Below are 25,385 nucleotides of genomic sequence, written 5' to 3'. Positions count from 1 at the left end.
GAGGAGGGCGTCCAATTAATAAGGAAACAAGCAGTAAAAAAAGCATCACTCCAAAATCGTTTAAGAACATTCATATGATGAAGAATAGACCAAGTAGCTTCAAGGAGATGACGGTTCTTTTGTTCAGCCACCCCATTTTGTTTAGGAGTGGATGCACATGAAGTTTGATGATGATGCCATGTTGTTCTAAATACTATTGAAAGGAAGTAAGAAAGTATTCACAGCTGTTATCTGAACGAAGAACTTTGATTGGAACACCAAATAGTGTACGTATTTCGGCATGGGATTTTTGAAAAATGGAAAATAATTATCTCCTTTCTTTCATTAAATAAATCCATGTCATCCTTGAACAATCATCAATGAAAGTGACAAAAATACTTGTAACCATTATAAGACTCTATTTTAATTGGGTCCCAAACATTTGAATGAACTAAAGCTAAAGGACTCAACATACAACTATCAACTCTAGGACTGAAGGGAACCCGATGGTGTTTCCCATATTGACATGACTCACACTGTAAAGACGACAAATGACTCAAAGACAACCAGTATCTTGAGTGCCTTGAGAGATGGATGTCTCAGCCGACAATGCCATTGTAGAGAAGTGAGTGAAGTCTGAAGTGCAACTGACGATCCACCACCGTCAAGGTAATACAATCCATCGGCTTCATGCCCCCCACCAATCTTCTTCCCCGTCTTGAGATCCTAAAAAGCACAAAAGGAAGGGGGAAATGGAATAAAGCAATTAAGGGTCTTAGTTAATTTACTAACTGACATAAGATTGAATGGAAATTTAGGTACATATAGAACAGATGATAAAGAAAGAGAAATCGTGTCAACATTACCAACACCATAGATGGGAGAAGAGGAACCATTGGCAAGGGAAACAGTTTGACATGTCGAAGTTTCAGAGAGGGAAGAGAACACACCTAGAGTCACGGTCATGTGATCAGAGACTCCAGAGTCAATAATCCAAGGAGAGGGTTTGGATGCCAAACAAGCAATACCTAAGTGAGCAAGGGTGGTAGTAGTATGTTGTGAAGTAGCCTAAGGGAATCTCTCACACTCATCGCGCGGTACACTCATCATCTCCTTCCCAACAACAGATGTAGATGTGGAAGATGTGAGATTTGGTTGTTGTTTATCACTAACATTAACCCCACCACCAACTGCATGATTTGCCCATGTAGAAGGTCGGCCATGGAGATCATAACAAAAATTCACTAAATGTACTTCCCTGCCACAGTGGGTACACTTCCTAGTAGAGTTACCTTTTCCTTTACCACGACCTCCCCCTGAGTCTCGACCACCACCACGGCCAAATAGTGGAACCACCACGACCTCCTCGTGATCCATGTCCTCCCCCTCTATTACCACGTCCACCTCCCCTGGCTGCCACAAATCTTGATCTGTCAGATGGTGTAGTATGTAGAACCCAAGGAGATCCTGCAAAGCCTTGCAAATATTTCCTCAAGGGTAAGAAGAGTAGAGCTTCCCAAAATTTGGGTTCTAACTAGTTCGTACTCCAATTTCAGCCCCACTAAGAACCTAGTGACATCCAGTTGCTCCCTTTGTTGTTGCTGAACCTTAACATCCGGAGTTGGGGGATGATAGACATTTAGTTCATTTCTAATGTTTTTCATACTGGCATAGTACTCTTATAGGGTTTTACTCCCTTGTTGCAGATCAAAATACTCCTGATAGGGTTGATATACCCTTGTAGTGTTATCATGCCCAGAATAAAGCTTCTTGGCATGTTCCCATATGTCCTTAACTGTATCTAAGAACATAAAGTTGGAACTTATTTTAGGTTCCATACTATTCCATAACCATGTCATGATTTGGGCATCTTCCTGTTCCCAGTCATCAAACCCTGAAGAGTCAGCTGATGGTTTATCTTCCTTCACATGCTTCACTTTCCGCTTTGCCTTGAGAAAAACTTCCACTGACTTGGCCCATGGTACATAGTTCTCACCATTAAGTTTAATTGAAGTCATTTGCACACCTAGATAGTCAGAGGGAATAACCACACTAGGTTTCTGATCACTACAACCATCTCCAATTGCTGCCATGATGTCCTCCCAATGCTACTTCTAATCTTAATACCCAGTCGCCAACTAAGTACTGCTGTTAGGAGTTTGATGTTCTAGACACTACAGCAGTCACCAAACACAGATGATAGGCTCACAACCAGTCACAATCAATCATCATTGTTCACAACCAGTCACAATTAATCAGTCCCCAAACACACAGATGTTCCAGACACTACAGCAGTCCCCAAACACAGTTGAGAGGTACACAACAAACTTTTGTTTTTGTTCACACCACTACTGATTTCACAAAACCATACATCACACTAACATTAATTCAGCAACTCACTAAACACATACAAGCCCTCTTGAAGCTGCTCAATAGAGATTGAGCATCACAAGCGCCACCACACAACCATAGCTGTCACACATGGTACAGATCTGTCTGACCTTTTCAGAGGGCACTACAAGTCCAAAGAAAACATCAACTACTACCGCTGCAGTAACTTGTCATTCAATTCAGGTCACTTGTGACCAACAAAGGCTTCAAAACAACCTACAGACCCACACAAAAGGGTCAAACATACCCTTACACCATTCGGCCACTGTAAACACAGCCTGTTCTTGGACTTTTTTTCCAAGAACCAAAGCTACAAACAACCTAGTTCTCTAGGTTCTGATCAGTCCGAGCAGACTTTGAAGGCTTTCAACCCAGAAATACCAACAACACAAAAAAAAGGTAACCAACCTCTGATGGAGAACTTCAGTCGACCATCCACTTACTTCTGGAGTTGTTTTTCTTGAAAAACAGTCAAGTTCTGAGCAGAGGAAGAAGGACTGAAGTGTTCTCAGACCTAGGTCAAATCTGTGTTCTCCATTTTCAGCCCAGAAAGAAGAGAAAAAAATGAGGTTACGACCAGAGAGGGGCAAGGGAGGAGATTTAGAGAGCAATTTCTTGCTCTGATACCATGTTTGTTCAATAGCTACAGCAATTCGAAGAAGAAGAAGAAGAAGAAGAAGAAGAAGACAGTCGAACTTGGTAGACTAAACCCTACCATTCGACCATAATGGGGTTTAATTAAGTACAAAGACTAAACTGCCCCCACTTAAGTATGGGACAGGAAGTCTTATTAGAACTGCCACATAAGCACTTAACTTAAAGTGGCTGGAAAAGACTAATCTACCCCTCATTCGACTAACTCTAACAAAAACAAATAGTAACTAGGCATAAACATAAAACAGGTACTAGGGCCCATTTGGCCCAGTCTCTCTACATGAAAAAAATGAAATATTCATTTTTAATTAAGTAACAAAATTCCATGCATAACATATAAAGTTAAAATTATGTTAGAATTTACCTTAGTTGGATCACCAGAAGGATCTGGATATATCTCCAAATTTTCTTTTTCCATTGGAAAACGGCTGGTCATGTTCTTAAGAGTATCAGTTGCATCCTTTCCAGCCTCAATTGTAGCAAAAATCCGGCGAGATATCCAGAAAAATGCCTGAGCAATGGCTGATGATGCAGACAAATCCCAGAACTCTTCATGTTCAATTACTTGGCCACTTATCTGGTTTAGAGTGAACCGAGAATTCACTCTCACTATAATGTCTCCTCCTATACTAGCAAGTAATGATTTTGGCCTCCCTTTGATTGTCCATTTGATGCTTAGGACACTGGTTGACATCATTACCATTTCTTGTATTGTCTGTAAAGAAAGCCTTATATTAGAAATTTAAAAATTGGCTTATGTCAAAAAAAAGAAATAACATCCAAGTTAAAATGGAAAAATTTTATCAAAATCAACTAAACCAAGGACTCTCTTCTGCAACAAGCCTGAGGTATTACAAAGCTGTATTCTATAAGTGAAAATTTCCAAGTTTAACCAATTAAGTGATTGTGCTTGTCCCACCACCAGCCACTAGGTGTAAAGTCTAGGGTTAAAGAAAGAAACTTATTGTGCTTATACTGATCCTAAAGTAAAAGAAAATTGTAGAAAAATAGCCAGAGTAATTAAAGCATGTAATTCAAACATATCAGACAGAAAAGAGAAAATCTTGAAACTTGAGAATTTAACCAAATGAAAGAGATGTTAATTTAATCTGATCTCATTAAGGTTCTATTAAAATGAAAATTTGTCAGTATGGTTTGTAGAATATGTTCATATGTATTTATTTGTACTCATATAGTAGCTGATATCAAGACACTCCCTTCACTTTCTTTTAGAATACACACATATAGTTTTCCAATTGTGTTTATAAAATATATGTAGTAGTCATATCTAAAGATACGAGCTAAGGACCCTAATTGAAGGAGTCAATCCATCTTTTTGTATGGTAGAGAAAATACAGGTCAAGGAAAAAAATCTCAAATGAAGATGTTGATCCGAAGAGTGTTGTAATGGAGAAAATTAATACAAGATGATGGAGAAATATCAGGAAAATGGAGAGCAAAGATGATACAAGGGAACTAAAAGAAGAATACAAACTTTAAGAGTCATAGGGGTAAGGGAAAAAGTGGAATTTCCCAAAAAGGACAAAATGAATGGGGAAGATAAAGGGGCAAAGAAGGGAGAGGGAGTAGGCCGAGTAATTCAAAGGCCCAGCCATGGAACTGGAAAAGTTAGAAAGGAGGCTAATGCTCAGTTTATGGGCTGAGTAAAGTGGTGGTCCAATCGAGGAATCGGCTGGGGTCCAATCTCAAAGAAGCTGTCTAGCAAAGAGAGGGCCCAACCATAGAACTAGGAGGACTTTGGGACAATCAAGGAGACTTGATTTGAGACCCAGTCAATGGATTGAAGGAAGAAAGAAAGATTAATGTCTCCAAGAAGTAAAGCAATGTTTTTCCCAAGAGGGCTTCATCTGTTGTGTTACAAGGAATGTATACATTAGTTGATTTGTGGATGATAAAGCTAAGAGTTTCGTAGCAACAAGAGAAGCTTAAGTTCATAAAGGAGGAGCGAAGGAGAAAATGAAGAAAACTCACCCTATTCAAGTTGTGGTGGGAGAACAAGTAAAGCCTGTTGAAGCCCTAGAAGTCTGTTTGTCTGTTAGTAGTCAAGTAAAGCAAGCAAGCAAGAAGAAGGAAGAAAGAGGAAGAAAGAGAGAAAAGGTCTGGTTCGAAATTAGGAAAAAATCAAACCCCTACATTTGGCCAGACCTGTTATTATATTATTAATGTGATAGGAAAAGACATAAGTGCCCTTATTTAAGTAAGAGGCACTCGAACTAACATAATAAAACAACTCAACAATCTCAACAGGTACAAAGACCCAAATACCCCTTCACTAACACTCCCCCTCAAGCTGGTGAGTATATATCATAAAATCCCAGCTTGTTACCTATGTAGTCCACTCTCCCCCGACTCAAACCTTTTGTAAACAGGTCTGCCCACTGGTTTTCCGTATTAACATATGCAGTCTCTATTACTCCATTCAGCACCTTCTCTCTCACAAAATGGCAGTCAACCTCAATGTGCTTGGTTCTTTCATGAAACACCGGATTAGAAGAGATATGAACTACAGCCTGATCGTCACAATAGAGCTTCATTGGAGTACTAATGCCATACCCTATCTCCTGTAGAAGGTTCCTTAGCCACACTAATTCACAAGCAGTATGTGCCATAGCCCTATATTCTGCTTCTGCACTGCTTCTTGCCACAACTGTTTGCTTCTTGCGTTTCCAAGTCACTAGGTTACCCCTAGAAAGTGCAATAGCCTGTGGTAGACTGCCTATCAGACATAGAACTGGCCCAGTCAGCATCGGTGTATCCTTCTATTTCTAGTTTTCCGCCACTTTTGTATAGCAAACCACGGCCAGGAGCTCCTTTCAAATACCTCACAATCCTTAGCACTACATTCCAATGAGGGACCAAAGGTTTCTGCATGAACTGACTCACCACACTAACCGCAAAAGAAATATATGGCCGAGTAATAGCTAAATAGTTTAGTTTGCCTACAAGTCGTCGGTCTCTGCCAGAAAATACTTCACCCATATCACTGCTCAACCTCGTATTTGTTTCCATAGGTGTCTCAGTTGGTTTCGTACCTAACAAACCTGTTTCTTCCAGCAAATCAAGCACATATTTCCTCTAACACAAACTAATACCGTGCTTAGATCTTGCTACCTCTATGTCCAAGAAGTACTTCAACTTGCCAAGGTCCTTTGTCTGAAAGTGTTCCTGTAGAAAGGCCTTCAACCTATCAATGCCCATTTTATCATTCCCAATAACAACGATATCATCTACATACACCACCAGTAGTATTTTTCTTGCCGGAGAGTCATGACTAAAGACAGAATGATCAACTTGGCACTATTTCATACCAAACTTCTTGACCACCTCACTGAACCTACCAAACCATGCTCGGGGGGACTGTTTAAGTCCATATATAGCCTTCTTAAGTCTGCATACCTTACCATCCTCCCCCTGAGCAACAAACCCTGGTGGTTCCTGGTGGTTGCTCCATGTAGACCTCCTCGAGCAAATCACCATGCAAAAATGCATTTTTTATATCCAGCTGATATAGAGGCCAATCATACATAGCTGCAAGAGAGATGATAACACGAACTGACCCTATCTTAGCAACCGGGGACAAAGTCTCTGTGTAGTCAATACCATAGGTTTGGGAGTACCCTTTTGCTACCAATCACGCCTTCAAGTGCTCAACACGACCATCAGGCAAGTACTTAATGGTATAAACCCACTTACAACCGACAACCTGTTTCCCAGGAGGAAGAGCGGTGAGGAACCAAGTGTGATTATAATGGAGAGCAGAGAGCTCGTCTTCCATAGCACGACACCACTCTAGAGAAGTAAAGGCTTCCTGGACATTCTTAGGGACAACCACCGAGGATAACAAAGAGATGAACCGGCGATAGTAGGCGGAAAGGTGAGTAAGGGAAACATGATTGGAAATAGGATAAAGGGTACAAGTGTGTTTACCTTTCCGTTAGACAATAGGAAGATCAAAGTCGGAAGCTGGTGGTAGTAGTGGTGGGTCTGGAGCTGGATCTGTCGACGGTGATGAAGCCGGAGGAATCACAGCCGATACACGTGGGCGATGTGTATACATGTGACCGATAGGTGAACGGTCAACGGACGGTGGCACCGGAGGCAGGGACGTAGGCACAACTGGAACAAGAGGAAGAGGATCAACCACAGGAAGGGGAAGAGGAGGAGGTGATGTGGAGGAAGAAGCATCATTGGACCCCACGAAGAACGGAGTAGACTCAAAGAAGGTAATATCAGCACATACCAAGGAACGACGAGAACTAGGATGGTAACACTTGTACCCTTTTTGAGTCTGGGAATAGCCAAGGAATATGCACTTAAGAGATCGTGCATCTAACTTGTCATTCCTGAGACCCAGATTATAGATGAAGCAGACACACCCAAATACCCGAGGAGAAAGCGGAAACGGAGACATGGTGGGAAACAAGACATTAAATGGAGAACGACCATCAAGGATAGACATGGGCATTCGATTAATTAAGAAACAAGAGGTGAGCATTGCATCACTCCAAAAGGGTTTGGGAACATTCATGTGGTGCATGAGGGAGCGTGTCGTTTCTAAAAGATGCTGGTTCTTTCTCTCAGCCACCCTATTTTGTTGTGGGTTGTAAGTACTTGAAGTTTGATGTATAATGCCATGTTGGTCCAAGTATTCTTGAAATGATGAAGACAAATATTCACGGCCATTATCAGAACGGGAAATTTTAATGTGAACGCCAAACTGATTGCAAATCTTAGCATAAAATTTCTGGAAGATGGTAAATAATTCACTTCTTTTCTTCATTAAATAGAGCCACGTCATCCTTGAAAAATCATCAACAAAAATAACAAAATATTTGTACCCATTATATGACATCACTTTATAAGGACCCCAAACATCTGAGTGAATTAAAGAAAAATGACTCAATGCACGATTGTTAACCCCAGAGCTAAAGGGAACACGATGGTGTTTCCGAAATTGACACGACTCACAATCTAGAACAGAAAGTTGACTTAACAAAGGGACCAAAAGACTTTAACACTTCCAGCGAAGGATGACCAAATCTACAATGCCATTGGAGAGGAGAGATAGATGACTGAAGGGCTGTTGACATTTTTCCACCACCAAGATAATACAGTCCACCGGCTTCATGCCCTCCACCAATCTTCATCCTCGTCTTGAGATCCTGAAAAACACACATAGAGGGGTAAAATGTAATGGAACAATTAAGTGACTTGGTCAGCTTACTAATAGACATAAGATTAAATGGAAGCTTAGGTACATACAAACTGAGGATAAGGATAAAGGGTCCAGGTCAACATTACCAACACCACAAATAGATGATGTGGAACAATTAGCAAGTGTAACAGATTGTGATGCTGAGTAATGAGTGAGAGAAGAAAACACACCTAGAGTTCCGGTCATGTGATCGGAGGCTCCAGAGTCAATAATCCAGGGGTTGGGTGTGGATGCCAAACAAGCCATACCTGAGTGTGCAAAAGTAATTGTGTTCTGCTGCGACATGGATTGAACAAACCTTTCATACTCATCACGAGGAACACTCACCATCTCCTTGCCTGGACCATCTGAAGAGGTAGGAGGCATCTAATCAGCTGAACGGTTCTCCTATCTAAAACTGGAACTGGTGTCACTAGTCATGGCATGATTGGCCCAAGTCGAGAGTGGACCATGCAAGTCGTAGCAGTAATTAATAGTATGTCCATCCAATCCACAATGAGTACATCTCCGTGGACTCGAGCCATGTCCTCTACCACGAGCTCCCCTTGAATCTCTGCCTCCAGTACGACCACCACCACGAGTATGTGTAGATCCACCACTACCACTCCGGCCATATACTAAGCCACTACTGCCACCACGGCCAAACTGGGCTCATCGAGCCCCACTTCTAACACCTTGACCTCTCGACATTGCAAATGCTGATCTATTTGAGACATTAGGGTTTTCCATAGATCGAATGGAAGTCCTCCGAAGTCGAGCAAACACCTCCTCTAAGGATGAAAGGGCTAATCCTCCTAGTATCTGGGCTCGTACTAGTTCATACTCAGATTTCAGCCCCACCAGAAACCGAGTCACATCATGTTGCTCCCTCTGTTGTTGTTTAATCTTGACATCAAGAGTGAGAGGGTGATAGACATTCAATTCATTACGGATGTTTCTCATACTGGCATAGTACTCCTCAAGACTTTGATTGCCCTGTTGCAGATTGAAGTATTCCTGATACAGTTGATATACCCTGGTTGTATTGTCCTGACCAAAATACAATTTCTTAGCATGATCCCAGACCTCTTTGGCCGTGTCAAGAAACATGAAGTTCACACTAAGTCTGGGTTTCATACTATTCCATAACCACGTGATGATCTGTGCATCTTCTTGTTCCCAGTCTTCGTATTCATGAGAAGCAGTGGAGGGTTTCTCCTCTCTTATATGCTTCACCTTCTTTTTTGCCTTCAGAAAAACCTCTACAGACTTAGCCCAAGGGACATAATTCTCCCCATTTAGTTTAATGGAGGTCATTTGGACATTCAGGTAGTCCATAGATATCATCACATTAGGTTTACTATCACTGTTATCTCCCATTGCTGAATTCTTTTATCACCGAATTCTGCACACTACACACTGCACACTGCACACGGACACTTCACCGAATTCTGCACACTGATTTCAGCAATAATAAGTGCTGAAAGTTGCACTTGCAACACCACAGATCCTACTCTACAGCTACTTGAAGTTTCACCACTATGTGAACACCACTGCCCTTCGAATCACACACAAACCAGCATAAACCCTAGCACACTACAACCTGAAACCCCTTCGTACGATCTGTACCATACCTCTTATGTGCTTCAAAACAGAAATTATGCATAAAAGACGCTCCTTACCTCATCGCCTGAAGGACAACCACACAAAGAAAGAAAACACCCACTACACCACACGTACTAGCCCTACATTAATTAGGGGAGGGCTGAGAAAACACAGCAATCGACCACACATGACACAACCGGAGGCATAGACACCTCCAAGGGAAGAGGGCGATCACTCCTTTTCAGCCCTTTTTCCAATCTCCAATCAACGGCTGAGAAATCAAAGAAAACCCTAGGTCGAATGCGCAGAAGACAGAATTCTAGGCAAGTCTGATTTGTTTAATTTGGCTCTGATACCATGTTGAAGTTCGACCTGCCCTAGAAGTTTGTTTGTCTGTTAGCAGTCAAGTAAAGCAAGCAAGCAAGAAGAAGAAAGAGAGAAAAGGTCTAGTTCGAAATTAGAAAAAAAATCAAACCCCTACATTCGGCCAGACCTGTTATTATATTATTAATGTGATAGGAAAAGACATCAGTGCCCTTGTTTAAGTAAGAGGCACTCAAACTAACATAATAAAACAACTCAGCAATCTCAACAGGCACAAAGACCGAAATACCCCTTCACTAACATATACATTAGTTGATTTGTGGATGATAAAGCTAAGAGTTTCGTAGCAACAAGAGAAGCTTAAGTTCATAAAGGAGAAAAGGAGGAGAAAATGAAGAAAACTCACCCTATTCAAGTTGTGGTGGGAGAACAGGAAAAAAGACAAGGGAGGTCGCTATAGATGGTGGAATCAATATGACTCAAGAGACGTGTGTGAGTTCTGAAGGTGATCCAACAGAAATAAATGCTGGTGGTTGATAAAGAGGTGACATGTGCAAGTTCTAGAGAACCTTCTGAGGAGGTAGATGGGCTAATCAATAACCTGTTGATAGAGTCTGGGAATGAGGACACAAGGAAAGGAGAAACAAGAGTTCTGGAAGGAAGAAATAAGGATGGTGATTGGAGTGTAATCAAGGGAAAAAACACCTTCGGTGGTGAATGAAAATAGAGAGAATGATCCAGTGCCTGAAGTTGACAAAATAAAGGAAATAGAAGAGTATGGGAACAGTATACCAAAAGAAGGGTGTGGTGAGGGTGGTGAGAAGCAGGTGTTTGAAAGAAAGGGGGATGTGGCAGCAGTTTCATTAGATGTTTGTGAGAAAGGTGAGGAGAGAGGAGGAAGCGACAAGGAGGGGGAGAACGAATTGAATGAAACCCAGAAGAAGGAATTAGAAGGCAATGGCTGAACAAACTTAGGTTTGAGGGTATATAATGATGAAGGAGGGAGAAAAGCTGTAAAATGTGATTCAAGTGATGAAGAGATGACAATTGATGAAACACATGTAATTGAAAAATCAATTGATTTAGAAAGGGTTGTAAACACAAAGGTGGAGGAAAGCAAAACTATGGGCTTTCATTTCATAGGAGGAAAGGAATTTGCCAGGAAAATCTAAATGATTGGAAGAAAAATATAGGATGCCCATGACTAAGAATGCTGCTGTTAACATTAAAAATAAAGAGGATAAGGATCAAGGTAACCTGAGTTTAGTTGAAGTTGAAGGGATTGATGATAAAAGGGTTAAGAAGCAGGCTTCTTTCCAGATTTTTTGAGAAGAATGCAATATTAGAGTTAGAGAAAACCAATGCCAGATCCTCATCAAATAAACCCAAGTGTGCGGAGTAAATTAATCAACAAAAAATAACAAAAAGCTTCAGCCAAATAAGAGGTAGTACAAATCGGACTCTAAGCATCAAAATGAATAATAACAAAAGGAACAATGCTATTAATATTACTCAAAGGATATGTATTTCAACAATATTTTGCAAGTTTTCATACACTTCACATTGATATTATAAACGTTCAAACTCCAACAACTAAGCCACTAAGGAAACAGATTTAAATAAGAAAAAGAAATCTAAAGGAGTTAATAATTCACTTTGAGAGGGCCACAAATTTGAACATAAATTTTGAGAAGAGTTGTGTTGTGGGAATAAATTTGAACAGAGAGGAGATGAAGTCTATAGCAGCCTCTTTAGAATGCACTTGGTCATAGTGGCCTTCATCCTTCCTAGGACTTCCCTTAGGTGCAAATCCAAAGGAAAGTAGGTTTTGGAACCCAGTGGTGAAAAAATTCAAAAAAAGATTGGTAGCTTGGAAGAGAAACTATATTTCCTTGGGGGTAGAGTTACTTTGATTAAGGCAACTCTAGCCAACTTGCCAATATACTTATTGTCAGTCTTTAGAATTCCTAAAAGGGATGCAAAGAGGTTGGAAAAACTGATGAGGGACTTCTTTGGGAACGTGGGGAAGAGAAAAAGACCACTTGATAAGTGGGAGGTAGTGAGTCAAAGAAAAAAAGAAGGCCTAGGATTAGGGAATGTAGTCAGTAAGAAAGATTTTTTAGGTAAGTGGCTTTGGAGGTGGCCCCTAGAGAGAGAGAGAGAGAGGTTGTGGCATGAAGTAGTAAAGAGTATCCATGGCTATTTTGAATCAAGTTGGGGCACGGGGGTATCCCGAAGGGCCTTGCTCACAACACCCTGAAAGGCTATTTCTGGCATTCTCCCCAAATTCCTCAGATTTGTAAGATATGATGTTTGTTTTGGAAACTCCGTTCTTTTTTGGGAAGATATTTGGGTGAGCACTCAACAAGACTGTTTCCCTTCTTTCTATTCCATCTCCCTCTTTAAAAAGAAATCTATTTCATGGTTCCTTCCCCCCCCCCCCCCCCCCGTTCTTCCTTTGGCTTTAAACTAGGATTTTGGGTCCGAAGAGGGTCAAGGGATGATGAATTTTCTTGTGTTTCAGAGCTCTTATTGCTTCTAGACTCTATGTGTTTGGACCCCCTAGCTCGAATAAAAGGGTTTGGTCTCTAACCCCGGTTGGCTCCTTCACTTGTGCATCTTTCTTTTACTCTCTTTGCTCCAACCCCTCCTCTCAGGTCTTCCCTATTAAAGAGGTCTGGTCAAGGCCAATACCTCCTAAAATAGCTGTGTTCTGCTGGGACGCCTATTATGGTAAGACCAATACCGTGGAAAACTTGCAAAAGAAGAAACCTTAAATGTGTTTGTCCCCAAATTGGTGCTTTATGTGCAAAGTGAAGGGTGAGGACTGTAACCATTTGCTGATATCATGCTCTTTTTCTGCCAATATTTGGACTAGGTTGTATCATTATTTGGGTGCAGGCGGAACTTGCCCTCCAAAGTAAAGTTGCTATTCTCTCCGTCTGCCTTTGAAAGAATGACAAAAAGAGGGAAGCTAATGTGGAAATATATCAGAGCCGCTACCTTGTGGACCTTGTGGGAGGAGAGATGCTAGAATATTTCAAGAACATGAAAGAAGCATTGCTGAAGTCAAGAAGTGCATAATGATAAGGACAGCCACAGCCTCGTGGTCATGGTTGAAATCTTCACACTTGTTGGCAGATTACTCCTTTGATGACTTAAGGAGAAACTGGGCAGCAGTGGCTTCCACAGTCTCCACAAAGAACAAATCACAAGCCGAATGGAAACCCACACCAGATGGAATGGTAAAATTGAATTTTGATGGTAGCTAACAAGGTAACCCAGGGCCATCCGGAATAGGAGGGATTCTGAGAGACAAAGACAGCAACATGTTATCTTTATTTTTAGGACCAGTGGATGTTGGTGATTCTGTAAGGGCCGAGATACCAGCAGCAGTACAAGGTATACATCTGGCCAATCAACTTGGAGTGAACAATTTGATGGTAGAAGGGGATTCCAAGATAGTAGTGGGCTGGATGACAAGTCCAAAAACAGCCTGTTGGGGCTACAGGGATCTGTTAAAGAAAGTTCAATGGCTGACAAGAAATATGACAGTCAGGGTTCAGTGGGTTAGCATATCAGCAAAAGTAATGGTTGATTCTCTAGCCAAGCAAGGGGTATCAAGGGGAGATCTGTTTTGGGCTACCTTGTAATTGTGTATCAGGCTTGTGTATGTTTAGTGCTTATGGTTCAGTCCTTGGGGGAGGTAACACCAAGTGCCTCCTCCTAGGCTGACTGTACTTGCTTTATTTGAATTAATAAAATTACTCTCACTTATCAAAAAAGAAAAAAAAAAAGAAGAAAAAGACATGTGACCCAAACACCAATGTCAACAAACAAGTTTATTTCTACTAGCAATACTACTAAATCTCATGTCAGCTAAGTACTTTGCTTATGTGGCTGTTTAATTAGAGTACTCTGCCCCACACTTAAGTGAGAGTGGTTTAGTCTTTGTAAGTGTAATTAGAACCTAATAAACATAAGGGGGTCGACTGAATGGGAGACTAATTAGTTTCCGACTAAACCCTCCTGTTCTCTCTTTCTCTTGTCTTCTTCCTCATCTTCCTCTTCCTTCTTCACTGGTTCGGATTACTGTAGCTGCTCCAAAACATGGTATCAGAGCGAGGCTTCTGACCTGCTTCCGCTTACAAAGCATCTCAGCTGTGTTCGTGACACCCTCTTCTTCGTTTCTGGTTAGTTAATGGAGAGAGCTGGTTTGCCCTAGTTCTGAGACATCACAGCTCGTTGCTCTCTGCTGTGCACAGTTTTCTTCATCAAGGAAGGTGATTTCAGCAGTGAATGGTTGGCTGATACTCTCAAAGGAAAGTTGGTTATTTAGTCCTTTTGTGTTGCTGGTATTTCTGGGTAGGAACCCTTCAAGAATCAGTTAGTACTGATTAGAACCTAGAGAACTAGGTTCATTGTTGCCCTAAGAAGGGCTGTGTGTGCAGTAGCCGAATGGTGTAGGGCTGCTGTGAGTTGTTGAGTGGTGTTAGGGCTGCTGTAGGTGGCCAAGTGGTGTAAGGTGGAATGCAGTGACTTTGCCAAGCTTCTTGTGGTTGTGTAATGCCCTCTTAAGTGTGTTAAACAAATCTGAACTGGGTGTAGCAGTTTGACTGTGTTGTGGTGCTTGTGATGCACAATTTTTTTTATTGAATGGATGTAAGAGGGCCTATTGTTGTGTTGTGGTGCTTGTGATGCTTATGTGGGTCGTAGGTGTGTGAAGTCAGCAATAATGTGAAGAAGAACAAGTGTGTGCTCCCACTATTGTGTTTAGGGGCTGCAATAGGTGCTGAAGTATCAAGCTGTGAACAACATCAATCAGTTTGTAGCTAAGAAGTAAGGTTAGAGGCAACTGTGAAAGAGTACAACGGCAGCAATAGGAGATGACTATAATGATCAGAAACCTAATGTGGTAATTTCCTCTGACTACATAGGGGTACAAATGACCTCAATTAAACTGAATGGGGAGAATTATGTTCCATGGGCTAAATCAGCGGAAGTGGTTCTCAAGGCAAAGAAGAAAGTAAAGCATGTAAGAGATGAGAAGCCACCAGAGGACTCTCCAGGGTTTGATGATTGGGAACAAGAAGATGTTCAAATCATGACTTGGCTGTGGAATAGTATAGAACCCAAAATTAGTGCCAACTTCATGTTCCTTGATACAGCTAAGGATATATGGGAGCATGCTAAGAAGCTATATTCTGGACAAGATAACACAACAAGAGTGTACCAGCTTTATCAGGAGTATTTTGATTTACAACAAGGAACCAAAACACTAGAAGAGTACTATGCCAGCATGAAGAATATAAGGAATGAACTCAATGCCTATCACCCCCTTACTCCAGATATTAAAGTTCAGCAACAGCAAAAGGAGCAACTAGATGTTACAAGATTTTTAGTGGGGCTGAAGTCGAAATATGAACCAGTTAGAGCCCAAATATTGGGGGGCTCTACTCTTCCTACACTTGAGGAAGTATTCTCAAGGCTCCGTAGAATTTCTTTGGGACAGACAGAGAACTCCACACAATCTGATAGATCAGCACTTGTGACAGCTAGAGGGGTTGGACATAGTACAAGGGGGGGAGGTCATGCTCCCCGAGGAGACCGTGGCAGTTCCATGATTAGTCGGGGTGGTCGTGACTCAGGGGGAGGCTGTGGCAGAGGGAAGAATAACTCTACAAGGAAATGTACTCATTGTGGTAGAGAGGGACACACAATGAATTTCTGTTATGATCTACATGGTCCTCCCTCTAAATGGGCTAATCATGCTATAGCAGGTGAGGTTGATATCAGTGACAGGAAACCGGCAGACCAAACTCCTCCCACATCTACATCTACCTCTGGGAGGGAAATGGTGAACGTACCGCGTGATGAGTATGAACGGTTTCTTCAAACTACTTCACAGCATACCACTGCCACACTTGCCCAATCAGGTATTGCTTGCATGTCATCTAAAACCTCTCCCTGAATTATTGACTCTGGAGCCTCAGATCATATGACCGGGACTTTAGGTGTGTTCTTTTCTTTTTCTGAAACCTCCACATCACAAACTGTTACACTTGCCAATGGGTGCTCATCTCCCATATGTGGTGTTGGTAATGTTGACATGGCTTCTGTGCCCTTATCATCTGTTTTATATGTCCCTAAGTTTCCATTCAATCTTATGTCTGTTAGTAAAATAACCAAAGCTCTTAACTGTTCTATTACCTTCTTTCCTTCCACTTGTGTTTTTCAGGATCTCAAGACGGGGAAGAAGATTGGTGGGGGGCATGAAACTGGTGGACTGTATTATCTTGACGGTGGTGGATCTTCAATTGCTCTTCAGACTTCACTTACTCCTCTACAATGGCATTGCCGATTGGGACATCCATCTCTCAAGGCTCTCAAGATTTTGGTCCCGTCATTGAGTCATTTGTCAGTTTTGCAATGTGAGTCATGTCAGTTTGGGAAACATCGTCGTGTGTCCTTCAGTCCAAGAGTTGAGAGTCGTATGTTGAGTCCTTTTTCTTTGGTTCATTCAAATGTTTGGGGTCCAATCAAAATAGAGTCTTATAATGGGTACAAGTATTTTGTCTCCTTTATTGACGATTGTTCAAGAATGACATGGATTTACTTAATGAAAGAAAGAAGTGAATTGTTTTCCATTTTTCAAAAATTCCATGCTGAAATACGCACACAATTTGGTGTTCCAATCAAAATTCTCCGTTCAGATAATGGTCGTGAATACTTTTTTACTTCATTTCAACAGTATTTAGAACAGCATGGCATTATCCATCAGACATCATGTGCATACACCCCTCAACAAAATGGGGTAGTTGAACGGAAGAACCGTCAGCTTCTTGAAACTTCTCGGTCTATTCTTCACCACATGAATGTTCCTAAACGTTTTTGGAGTGATGCTGTACTCACTGCATGTTTTCTCATTAATCGGATGCCCTCCTTCATCCTTCATGGTCGGTCCCCCTTCTCTATCTTGTTTACCATTTTATCTCCATTCCCATTAATTCCTCGTGTCTTTGGTTGTGTGTGCTTTGTCCACAATCTGAGCCCTAGAATAGACAAGCTAGATGCACGCTCAATTAAATGTGTCTTCCTTGGCTACTTACGGACTCAAAAAGGGTACAAGTGTTATAATCCCATTACCCGGAAGTGCTATGTCTGCCCTGATGTCACCTTTTTTGAGTCAGTCCCCTTCTTCTCAAGTCCTGAAGCGCCTTCGTCTCCACCCGCACTTCCTCTTCCTCTCCCTATCAGTGATCCAGTTCCAGATGTTGTTGTTGGAGTAGACTCATCACTTCATCACGTGCAAATCACCACCGAACGTCCACCAATCCGGCAAGTGTATACACGTCGAACGACACCGGCCCTTCCTCCAGCTTCTACCTCATCTACGGATCCTCTCATGGCTCCTATTGTTGAACCTTCAGACCTTGACCTACCCATTGCCTTACGGAAAGGTAAACGCAGTTCTACCCTCCATCCCATTTCCAATTTTGTTTCATTATCTTGTCATTCTACATTACATCGCCAGTTTGTTTCCCTTTTATCCTCTATTTCCATACCTAACAATGTTCAAGAAGCTCTCATTTCACCTGACCGGCGGCGGGCAATGGAGGAGGAACTTTCTGCTCTTCAACATACTCAAACGTGGGAACTTACTACTCTCACCTGGTAAGCATGTTGTGGGATGTAAATGGGTGTATACTGTGAAATATTTGCCAAATGGTAGTGTGGAGCATCTGAAGGCCAGATTTGTTGCTAAAGGTTACTCACAGTTGTATGGAGTGGACTACATGGAGACATTCTCTCCGGTGGCTAAGATTGGTTCTGTTCGTGTACTAATTTCCCTGGCAGTTATGTATGATTGGCCTCTGTTTCAGCTTGATATAAAGAATGCCTTTCTCCATGGTGATCTTGTGGAGGAGGTATATATGGAGCAACCACCTGAGTTTATTGCTCAGGGGGAGGATTATAAGGTATGTAGATTGAAGAAGGCAATTTATGGGCTGAAACAATCGTCGTGTTCTTGGTTTGGGAAGTTCAGTGAAGTGGTGAGGAGTTTTGGAATGAAGCAGTGCCAAGTAGATCACTCAGTGTTCAGCTATGACTCAGAAGTTGGGAAGATTCTATTAGTGGTCTATGTGGATGATATTGTCATTACTGGCAGTGATAAATTGGGGATTGGAAAATTAAAGGTATTTCTACAAAATCATTTCCAAACAAAAGATCTTGGAACATTGAAATATTTCTTGGGAATAGAGGTTGCCAGGTCGAAACAAGGTGTAAATCTATGCCAAAGAAAATATGTTCTTGATCTATTGGAAGAAACAGGACTGTTAGATGCAAAACCGGCTGAGACCCCTATGGAACCAAATGTTAAGTTGAGCAGTGATACAGGAGAAGTATTTGAAGATCCTGGAAGGTATAGACGACTAGTGGGGAAGCTGAACTATCTGACTATCATGAGACCCGACATATCCTTTGCAGTTAGTGTGGTGAGCCAATTCATGTAGAACCCTCGTATACCTCACTAGAATGCAATTCTTAGAATTGTGAGGTATCTGAAAGGAGCTCCAGGCAGTGAACTATTGTATAAACCAGGAGGAAAACTTGAAGTAGTAGGGTAAACAGATGCAGATTGGGCAGGCTCAGTGAATGATAGAAGATCTACTACGGGCTATTACACATTTCTTGGAGGAAATCTTGTGACATGGAAGAGTAAAAAGCAGACGGTTGTAACCAGAAGTAGTGCTGAAGCTGAGTATAGGGCCATGGCACATACTATATGTGAATTAGTGTGGTTGAGGAATCTTCTACAAGAAATTGGGTTTCACATGGATAAACCTATGAGACTGTATTGTGACAACCAAGCGGCACTCCATATCTCATCCAATCCTGTATTTCATGAGAGAACAAAGCACATAGAGGTTGATTGCCACTTTGTGAGGGAGAAGGTCCTTGCTGGAGAGATAAACACAGAACATGTGGGCTCGAATGATCAATGGGCATATTTGTTTACAAAAGCTCTAAACTCAGGGAAAGTGAACCATCTATGTAATAAGTTGGGATTATATGACATATATTCTCCAGCTTGAGGGGGAGTGTTAGAGTGAGCCGAATAAGGGTAGTTTAGTAATCTCATGTCAGTTAAGTACTTTGCTTATGTGGCTGTTTTATTAGAGTACTCTGCCCCACACTTAAGTGAGGGCGGTTTAGTCTTTGTAAGTGTAATTAGAACCTAATAAACAAAAGGGGGTCGACTGAATGGGAGACTAATTAGTTTTCGACTAAACCCTCCTGTTCTCTCTTTCTCTTGTCTTCTTCCTCATCTTCTTCTTCCTTCTTCATTGGTTCAGATTACTGTATCTGCTCCAAAACAAAGATGTCCAAGTAGAAACAAGAAGAGAACAAGTCACCTCCATCCCCAAAAAATAGCATAGCTCTCCCAAATCTTTAATCTCAAATTCTGAACTCAAAAACTTCTTGAGATTAGCAATCTCACTATTGTCATTCCCTATAAAAATAATGTCATCAAAATATACCCTAAGGATAGTGTATGGTCTAATTGAGAGTTTGAGGCTGCAGGAATCCAAGCTGAAACTATACTCAAAGAAATCGACGAGTTGAAACTGAAACCTCTATCCATTATGATATAATCATCTTTTTGAAAATGGAACATTGTCTTTTTTTATTCCTGTTGAGAAATTGGTTTAGATTCTTTTATTGCTGCTACATTTTTCAATAGTTGTATTTTATTCTTTAAATAGGCGGCTAGTATTTTGGTCATTGCACCTATTTTTAACATAAATGCAAGAGTGGGATGGCACCATAACTTTTTGTTCCCTTCAGTTTTCTGCAACCTGCTTCTCTTCTCTCCTTGTTCATCTTTTCTCTTCCATTCTTATTTCAATCTCAATTACTCTTTTATTATTTTCTGGCTTTCTACAAGCAAGTATTTCTTTTTCTTCTTTTTCTTCTTTTTTCATTTCTGATGATAAGAAGCAGTTTGATACCCTTAAGTACTCATGACAAATGTACTCAGTCTAGTTTTATTGCTTAATCAATGAGCCCACTAGCTCAAGTTTCTGACCAGATAGTGTGCCTAGGTTTCACACCATTGTAATTGAAATTTTATTCTAGAAGTCTTCATACCATGGACAAGTAAGCCAATAAAGAACAGGCTCATTAAGAAAATAGGGATAAATAAGTATCTTCTACAATCAATGCAGCATTTGAAGCTACACTCTCAACAAATGAGGAAGATAATGAAAATGAAAAAAAAAATTAATATTCAAGTTCATGTGAAATAAATAAGAAACTAGGCCTTGAAGTCTCACCACCAAGGGTTTATCTAGTGCATCATTTACCCATAATGTTCTCTTGTATTTGTTCCGACCAGTAAAACTTCTAACTGGATCCTACAGTTGAAATACCAAGCACATTATGGTCAACCATCCATGTAAAGCAACAACTGAGAAAATATTTGTCCAAATTAAGTATCAAGCAAAAGTAACAACCACCCTGGAGATCCATTTCTCAAGTCCAAAAAATTAGGTCCTTCATTGTGTATGTCATGCCTATCGAAAAACTCAGCTCAATTATTTGTGTATAATATCCTAGATAAAGCATATGAGACAAAATCCTATCTAAAATAATTGCTTCTTTAGATGGTAGCAAGTAGAAACAAAAAAAAAAAAAAAAAAAAAAAAAACTGGGAATGATCCCAATGTGTAAATCTTAAATGGCGTTTGACAACTTCTGAAATAGGAAATGAAAGCAGCGTGGGATTCAAAAATGAAAAGCAGTATAGTGGTATGGTTGCAAGATAATAAAATTTCAGGAGTAAATATAGTGGCATTGTTGGAATAAAGAGGCGCCCAACTAGGGGCAGTATTGTAGTTATGTACTCTTCATATAAATGCCAACGTTTTAGGCATGAGGACCAAAAGTGATTCTCACCCTTATTCTTCAAACTTCATCTTCTCCTTTCTTCTTTTTTCATCTTTTTCCTTTGACAAAACCAGATTAAACACTAGATTTCTGCTCAACTACTTGAGTAATTAAATGGCAAAAACTTCATAAAACTTGAAAAAGTACTAGCAGTTTTTTTTTTTGATAAGCAACAGTTAAAATCATCAATGGATCCAGAAAATATCTTTGTTCTCCAATAGTTGACAGCATGGTAAACAAACAAAGCAGCATGCAAACTAGCAGCATGCAAACTACACCTGCCTTCTCTCAACATAAAGATTCGAATCTCCAACCAATCCCAGAGTACCTCATATAAGATTATCCCTTGTGATACTCGTTCTACTCACTTTTATCAAGGATTTTTTTTCCTCTATTCCTACCAAAACAGGCAACAATAAATGCCAAAGGTTAGGGCTGTTTCCAGTCCACTCCTCCCAAGACCCCAGATAGCTGGGACCAACATTGGGTAATGATCTTATGGCCTACCATATAGGCAACAAAATAATTCTCAACTTCTCACTTGAAGCAGAAAAAGTGACAATAAGAATTTTCCAGAAAGTTGCAGAATTCTGAGATGAGAATCCCAAAAAAATGATAAGAATCAAATAAACCTGTTCAGACCCAATGACCCTAATACTTGTTTAAGAAAAAAACATTTGACTCACCTAGTTATCCTCCTGTTTGTTTCTTGTTCTTTTCTTGTGTTCTTAACCATAGTAAAATTTTGACACTCATATTAAATCCAAGCATTTCTTAATATGTTACCTTCTAGCATTGCTTACCACTTCATTCCTTCCCCATCTCTAATGATCAATCTCCATTGTATCCAACTAACCCCAAACCAGATCTGTTCTCAATGGGAAATCTTAGGCTATACATTATCTAGTAGTTGTCTTGCATCAGATATATGGATTGCATGTATCAAGTAACAACATTTCAGTAAGATCCTCTCTTTGCAAAAAGTCCTCAACTGCCATTGCAAGAGCAAATCAGATGTGCTTAAAAAAACACTGTTTAAAGGAGACTTTGTCTCATCAAAGCAGTTTATTATATTGCCACTCACCAAGAAGAATTTAGTGGAGAATCTTTCCATTTAAAATGAAAAGAAACAAATTGAAAGCTCTTGAGTTGTTTCCAGTTCTAAAGTGTCTGTGAAGAAGTAGAAACAACAAATTCCCAAAAAATACCTTATATTTGACAGAAACAGCAAAAGTTCCTAAAGCACGATTGCCATCTCGTAGCTCCAGGATATCACGTGCTAGTTGCCTTGCTGTAGATTCCACAGAGGGACTACTGATGCATTCAAAGTCATTACAAAGCTCACCAAAATCCATTCCATCAACAAGCTTGTCAGCCTCAGCCTTCTCAATGGTAGGATCAGTTGACACATCAGTCCTAGTAGCGTCATTAGAAACTACAAACCATATTGAGCAATTTAGTCAAATACATGATTCAGCTATTTGTAAATAATGCAACTTGGAAAATATAGTTTTTCTTCACCTATCAAAAAAAATATAAGTTTTCTTTAATCATTATTACAAATGCAAAACATAGAATTAAATGCCCCCTTTATTATCACTTCATTTCTTTACCTTTTTCTTTGGTACTAGATAAAAAAGAAAACAAGATACACAAACCAAGGGGTAGTCCTCCCTCTTGTGCCCTCGAAAACAATTTCCAATAGTCTAGGAGTAAAAATAAATGTCATATAATGGAGTACCACCCAACTTGACCTGGAGAGGCTATGAGGTGAGAAGCCATTTTGGCCTCTCTACAATCATAGGATGTTGCAACAGAATTAAGCTTATATTCCCTAATATCCAGAATAAACAACCATATTGTTCATGTGTTTCTCTAACATGAAAATAAGAGGCAAAATATTCAAATTCCTTAGAAGGCTATGTATGTCTATCTTGGAGCATCTGGCAAGCAGGATGTTATGGTCCAAGTCTGTGGGTATCTATAATTATCTCAGATGCCCTATTGCAACCTAAGTGACCAAATTGTGGAGCCTGGGCAGGAGTTGGAGTGGGAGCAGAAACATAGAAGCATCGAATTTAAAAAGCTTCAAAGATTGGGGCATCTATAGAACATCCGTGCATACTTAATATAAGTATACTTAATGAATAGCAAGTGTTTAGCTTACTCCTTAAGAATTGATACTTTATTTATTCATTACTATGTATTGATTATTTTATATTACAAATATATCATAAAGAATGATCTCTCTCTCTCTATGTAATATTACTATGTAATATTTTATATTACAAATATTACTATGTATTGATTAGTGAATGGAGTGGGAATACACGCATACATTTGAGAGAGAGATAGAGAATAAAAGCCTAACATAAACATAACTTAGCAAACAGAGAGAGGATGACAGGTTGTACATAGGCTGACCTTTTCATGCAAGAGTGGTTTTGTCCTTTTTCTTCACAAAATAACAGTACCAAACCATTCTTTATCTCCTCAATTAATATTACTCATGAACCACAACTCAATTCTTGAAATGCAGTTCAAATGCAATTCCACCATTGGATTGCGCGAACTACAAACCCTATGTATCAATGGTTGTGGTCACTAAGGTTGTGACTGTCAATATAAGCCTCCTAATCAAGTTTCCATTACTAATTGGAAATGTTAAATTCATCCAATAATTGTTCTGCAATAGAAGCCAAGACTCTTTTGTATGCATAAAATGACAAAAACTACAGAAAGGGTTAAAATATGGGAAAAGGAATTATGAGGAGCAGGGAAGACCACTGACGCATGGCCTATTTTCGTAGTTATATCAAAAGTTCAAAACCATTACATCTAGCAGTAGTCCTTCCTCGATTTACACCAAAAATAGTATCAAATTCAAAAGGCCTCTACCCAATGTTGGTGCCAGCTATCTAGGGTCTGCAGAGAGGTAGACTGGATATGGATCTAACATTTGGCATTTTTTCCACAAAGTGGTCACTCACAGACTCAAACCCTCGTTCTCACACTTTTCAGTCCAAGGTTTTACCATTAGACCAAGCAATGGCCCTAATTATAGTATGAAATTAAATTTAAGTCATACAGTAAGTTAATTACTTTCCATCCCCCAACTCTACATCAAATGGTTCAAATCTAAAACATCCTGGACAATTGAAACTAGAAAGCATCAAATGGATTCAACCAAAGGTTCTTTAATGATTACTAAAGGGGACATCATGTTAAGTCTTCCCGACTTAGTAACCAAACTAAAACAAATCCACTACCTAATAACCCCTTCTTAGTAAAATCTCACGCTTGCCAACCCGAGATTTTACCATCTCACCAAGCAACGGCCTCTTCTTACTGATCAAATTACACGAAATAACTCCAATGATTTAATTACTTCTTATGCTCATTAGTCTCCCTCATTAAGTGACTCAAATCTAAAACATCCTGATAAATTCAAACAAGAAAGCATCAATTGGATGATAACAAAGGTTCTTTATGACTACTAAAGGGGATTACATGCTCAAACTTCTAATATAAGAAAAAAGTGGATGTGAAATCCCAGATTGATTCCCTTCCTAATTGTAGGTGAAACTCCATAACATCTTTAACTATCAAATTCTCTGTTCTCCTGGTAAATAAGCACGACAAGAAAAAGAATACAACTTCATGGAGACAGAAAGAACAGAACGAGATTAAAAGAAGGTAGAGCTTACCTCGTAAGGAGAAGGGGTGGTGGTGGTGGTGGAGAAGGGAAGAAGTGGCAGGGAGAGAAGAAGGGTTGAGGGGTCTGCCGAAGAACCGGGTCCGGCAGCAAGCAGAAGACGTGGAACAACAAGTGAGAGCACTCATTTGGGTCGTTTCTTCTTTTTCTCTTCATTCTTCTGTGAGATAAAGTCATGGCCTCTCTTTCAAATTGTCGCTCCGCGGGGGCCAGTGACAGTTTTTTGTGGTGGTGGGCAACGTAGGCTCATCGATAGCCATAGCCTCTCTCTCTCTCGTCTTGTAAATAGGGTTGCAACTTGGGCGGGCTTAGCCCGAGCCCAGCCCGGCCCGGCCCAATCCGATTTTTTTCACGGGTTGGGTTAGATTTTATGGGCTTCGGGAGGGCCTGGGCTTGAAAAGGCGGGTTTTTATTTTTTTGGAGGTTGTGCTCGGGTTGAGGTCTAACGTAATCCGAGTTCGGTCCGATGTATTGTACATGTCGTATATAGTTGAATCAATGAATTGTATGTTAATATGTTATTATGCTTAATGGTAGTTGTTTAATTAG

The 25,385-nt window shown here is 40.3% G+C and overlaps 1 protein-coding gene across 2 annotated transcripts in view; it reads right to left on the bottom strand.

Annotated features, from left to right (window-relative positions):
• Positions 1-25,097, bottom strand: part of LOC148845706 (transmembrane protein, putative (DUF2358)) — a 31,114-nt gene extending 6,017 nt beyond the window's left edge. Inside the window, exons 1-4 of one of the 2 annotated variants that reach the window (XM_088955683.1) lie at positions 24,829-25,097; positions 22,330-22,556; positions 20,509-20,589; positions 3,389-3,739 (exon numbers count right to left, since the gene is read on the bottom strand). In XM_088955683.1, the coding sequence (XP_088811809.1) occupies positions 3,389-3,739; positions 20,509-20,589; positions 22,330-22,556; positions 24,829-24,964 (795 nt within the window). In that variant the 5' untranslated portion in view covers positions 24,965-25,097. The remainder of the gene's footprint in view (positions 1-3,388; positions 3,740-20,508; positions 20,590-22,329; positions 22,557-24,828) is intronic. The other variant, XM_088955684.1, reaches the window with a different exon arrangement.
• Positions 25,098-25,385: the final 288 nt, after the last annotated feature.

This window comes from Nelumbo lutea, chromosome 7, assembly GCF_056320005.1.
Source record: "Nelumbo lutea isolate HS-2025 chromosome 7, American lotus-T2T, whole genome shotgun sequence".
Lineage (NCBI taxonomy): Eukaryota > Viridiplantae > Streptophyta > Magnoliopsida > Proteales > Nelumbonaceae > Nelumbo > Nelumbo lutea.
This window is presented reverse-complemented; position numbering and strand designations above follow the sequence as displayed.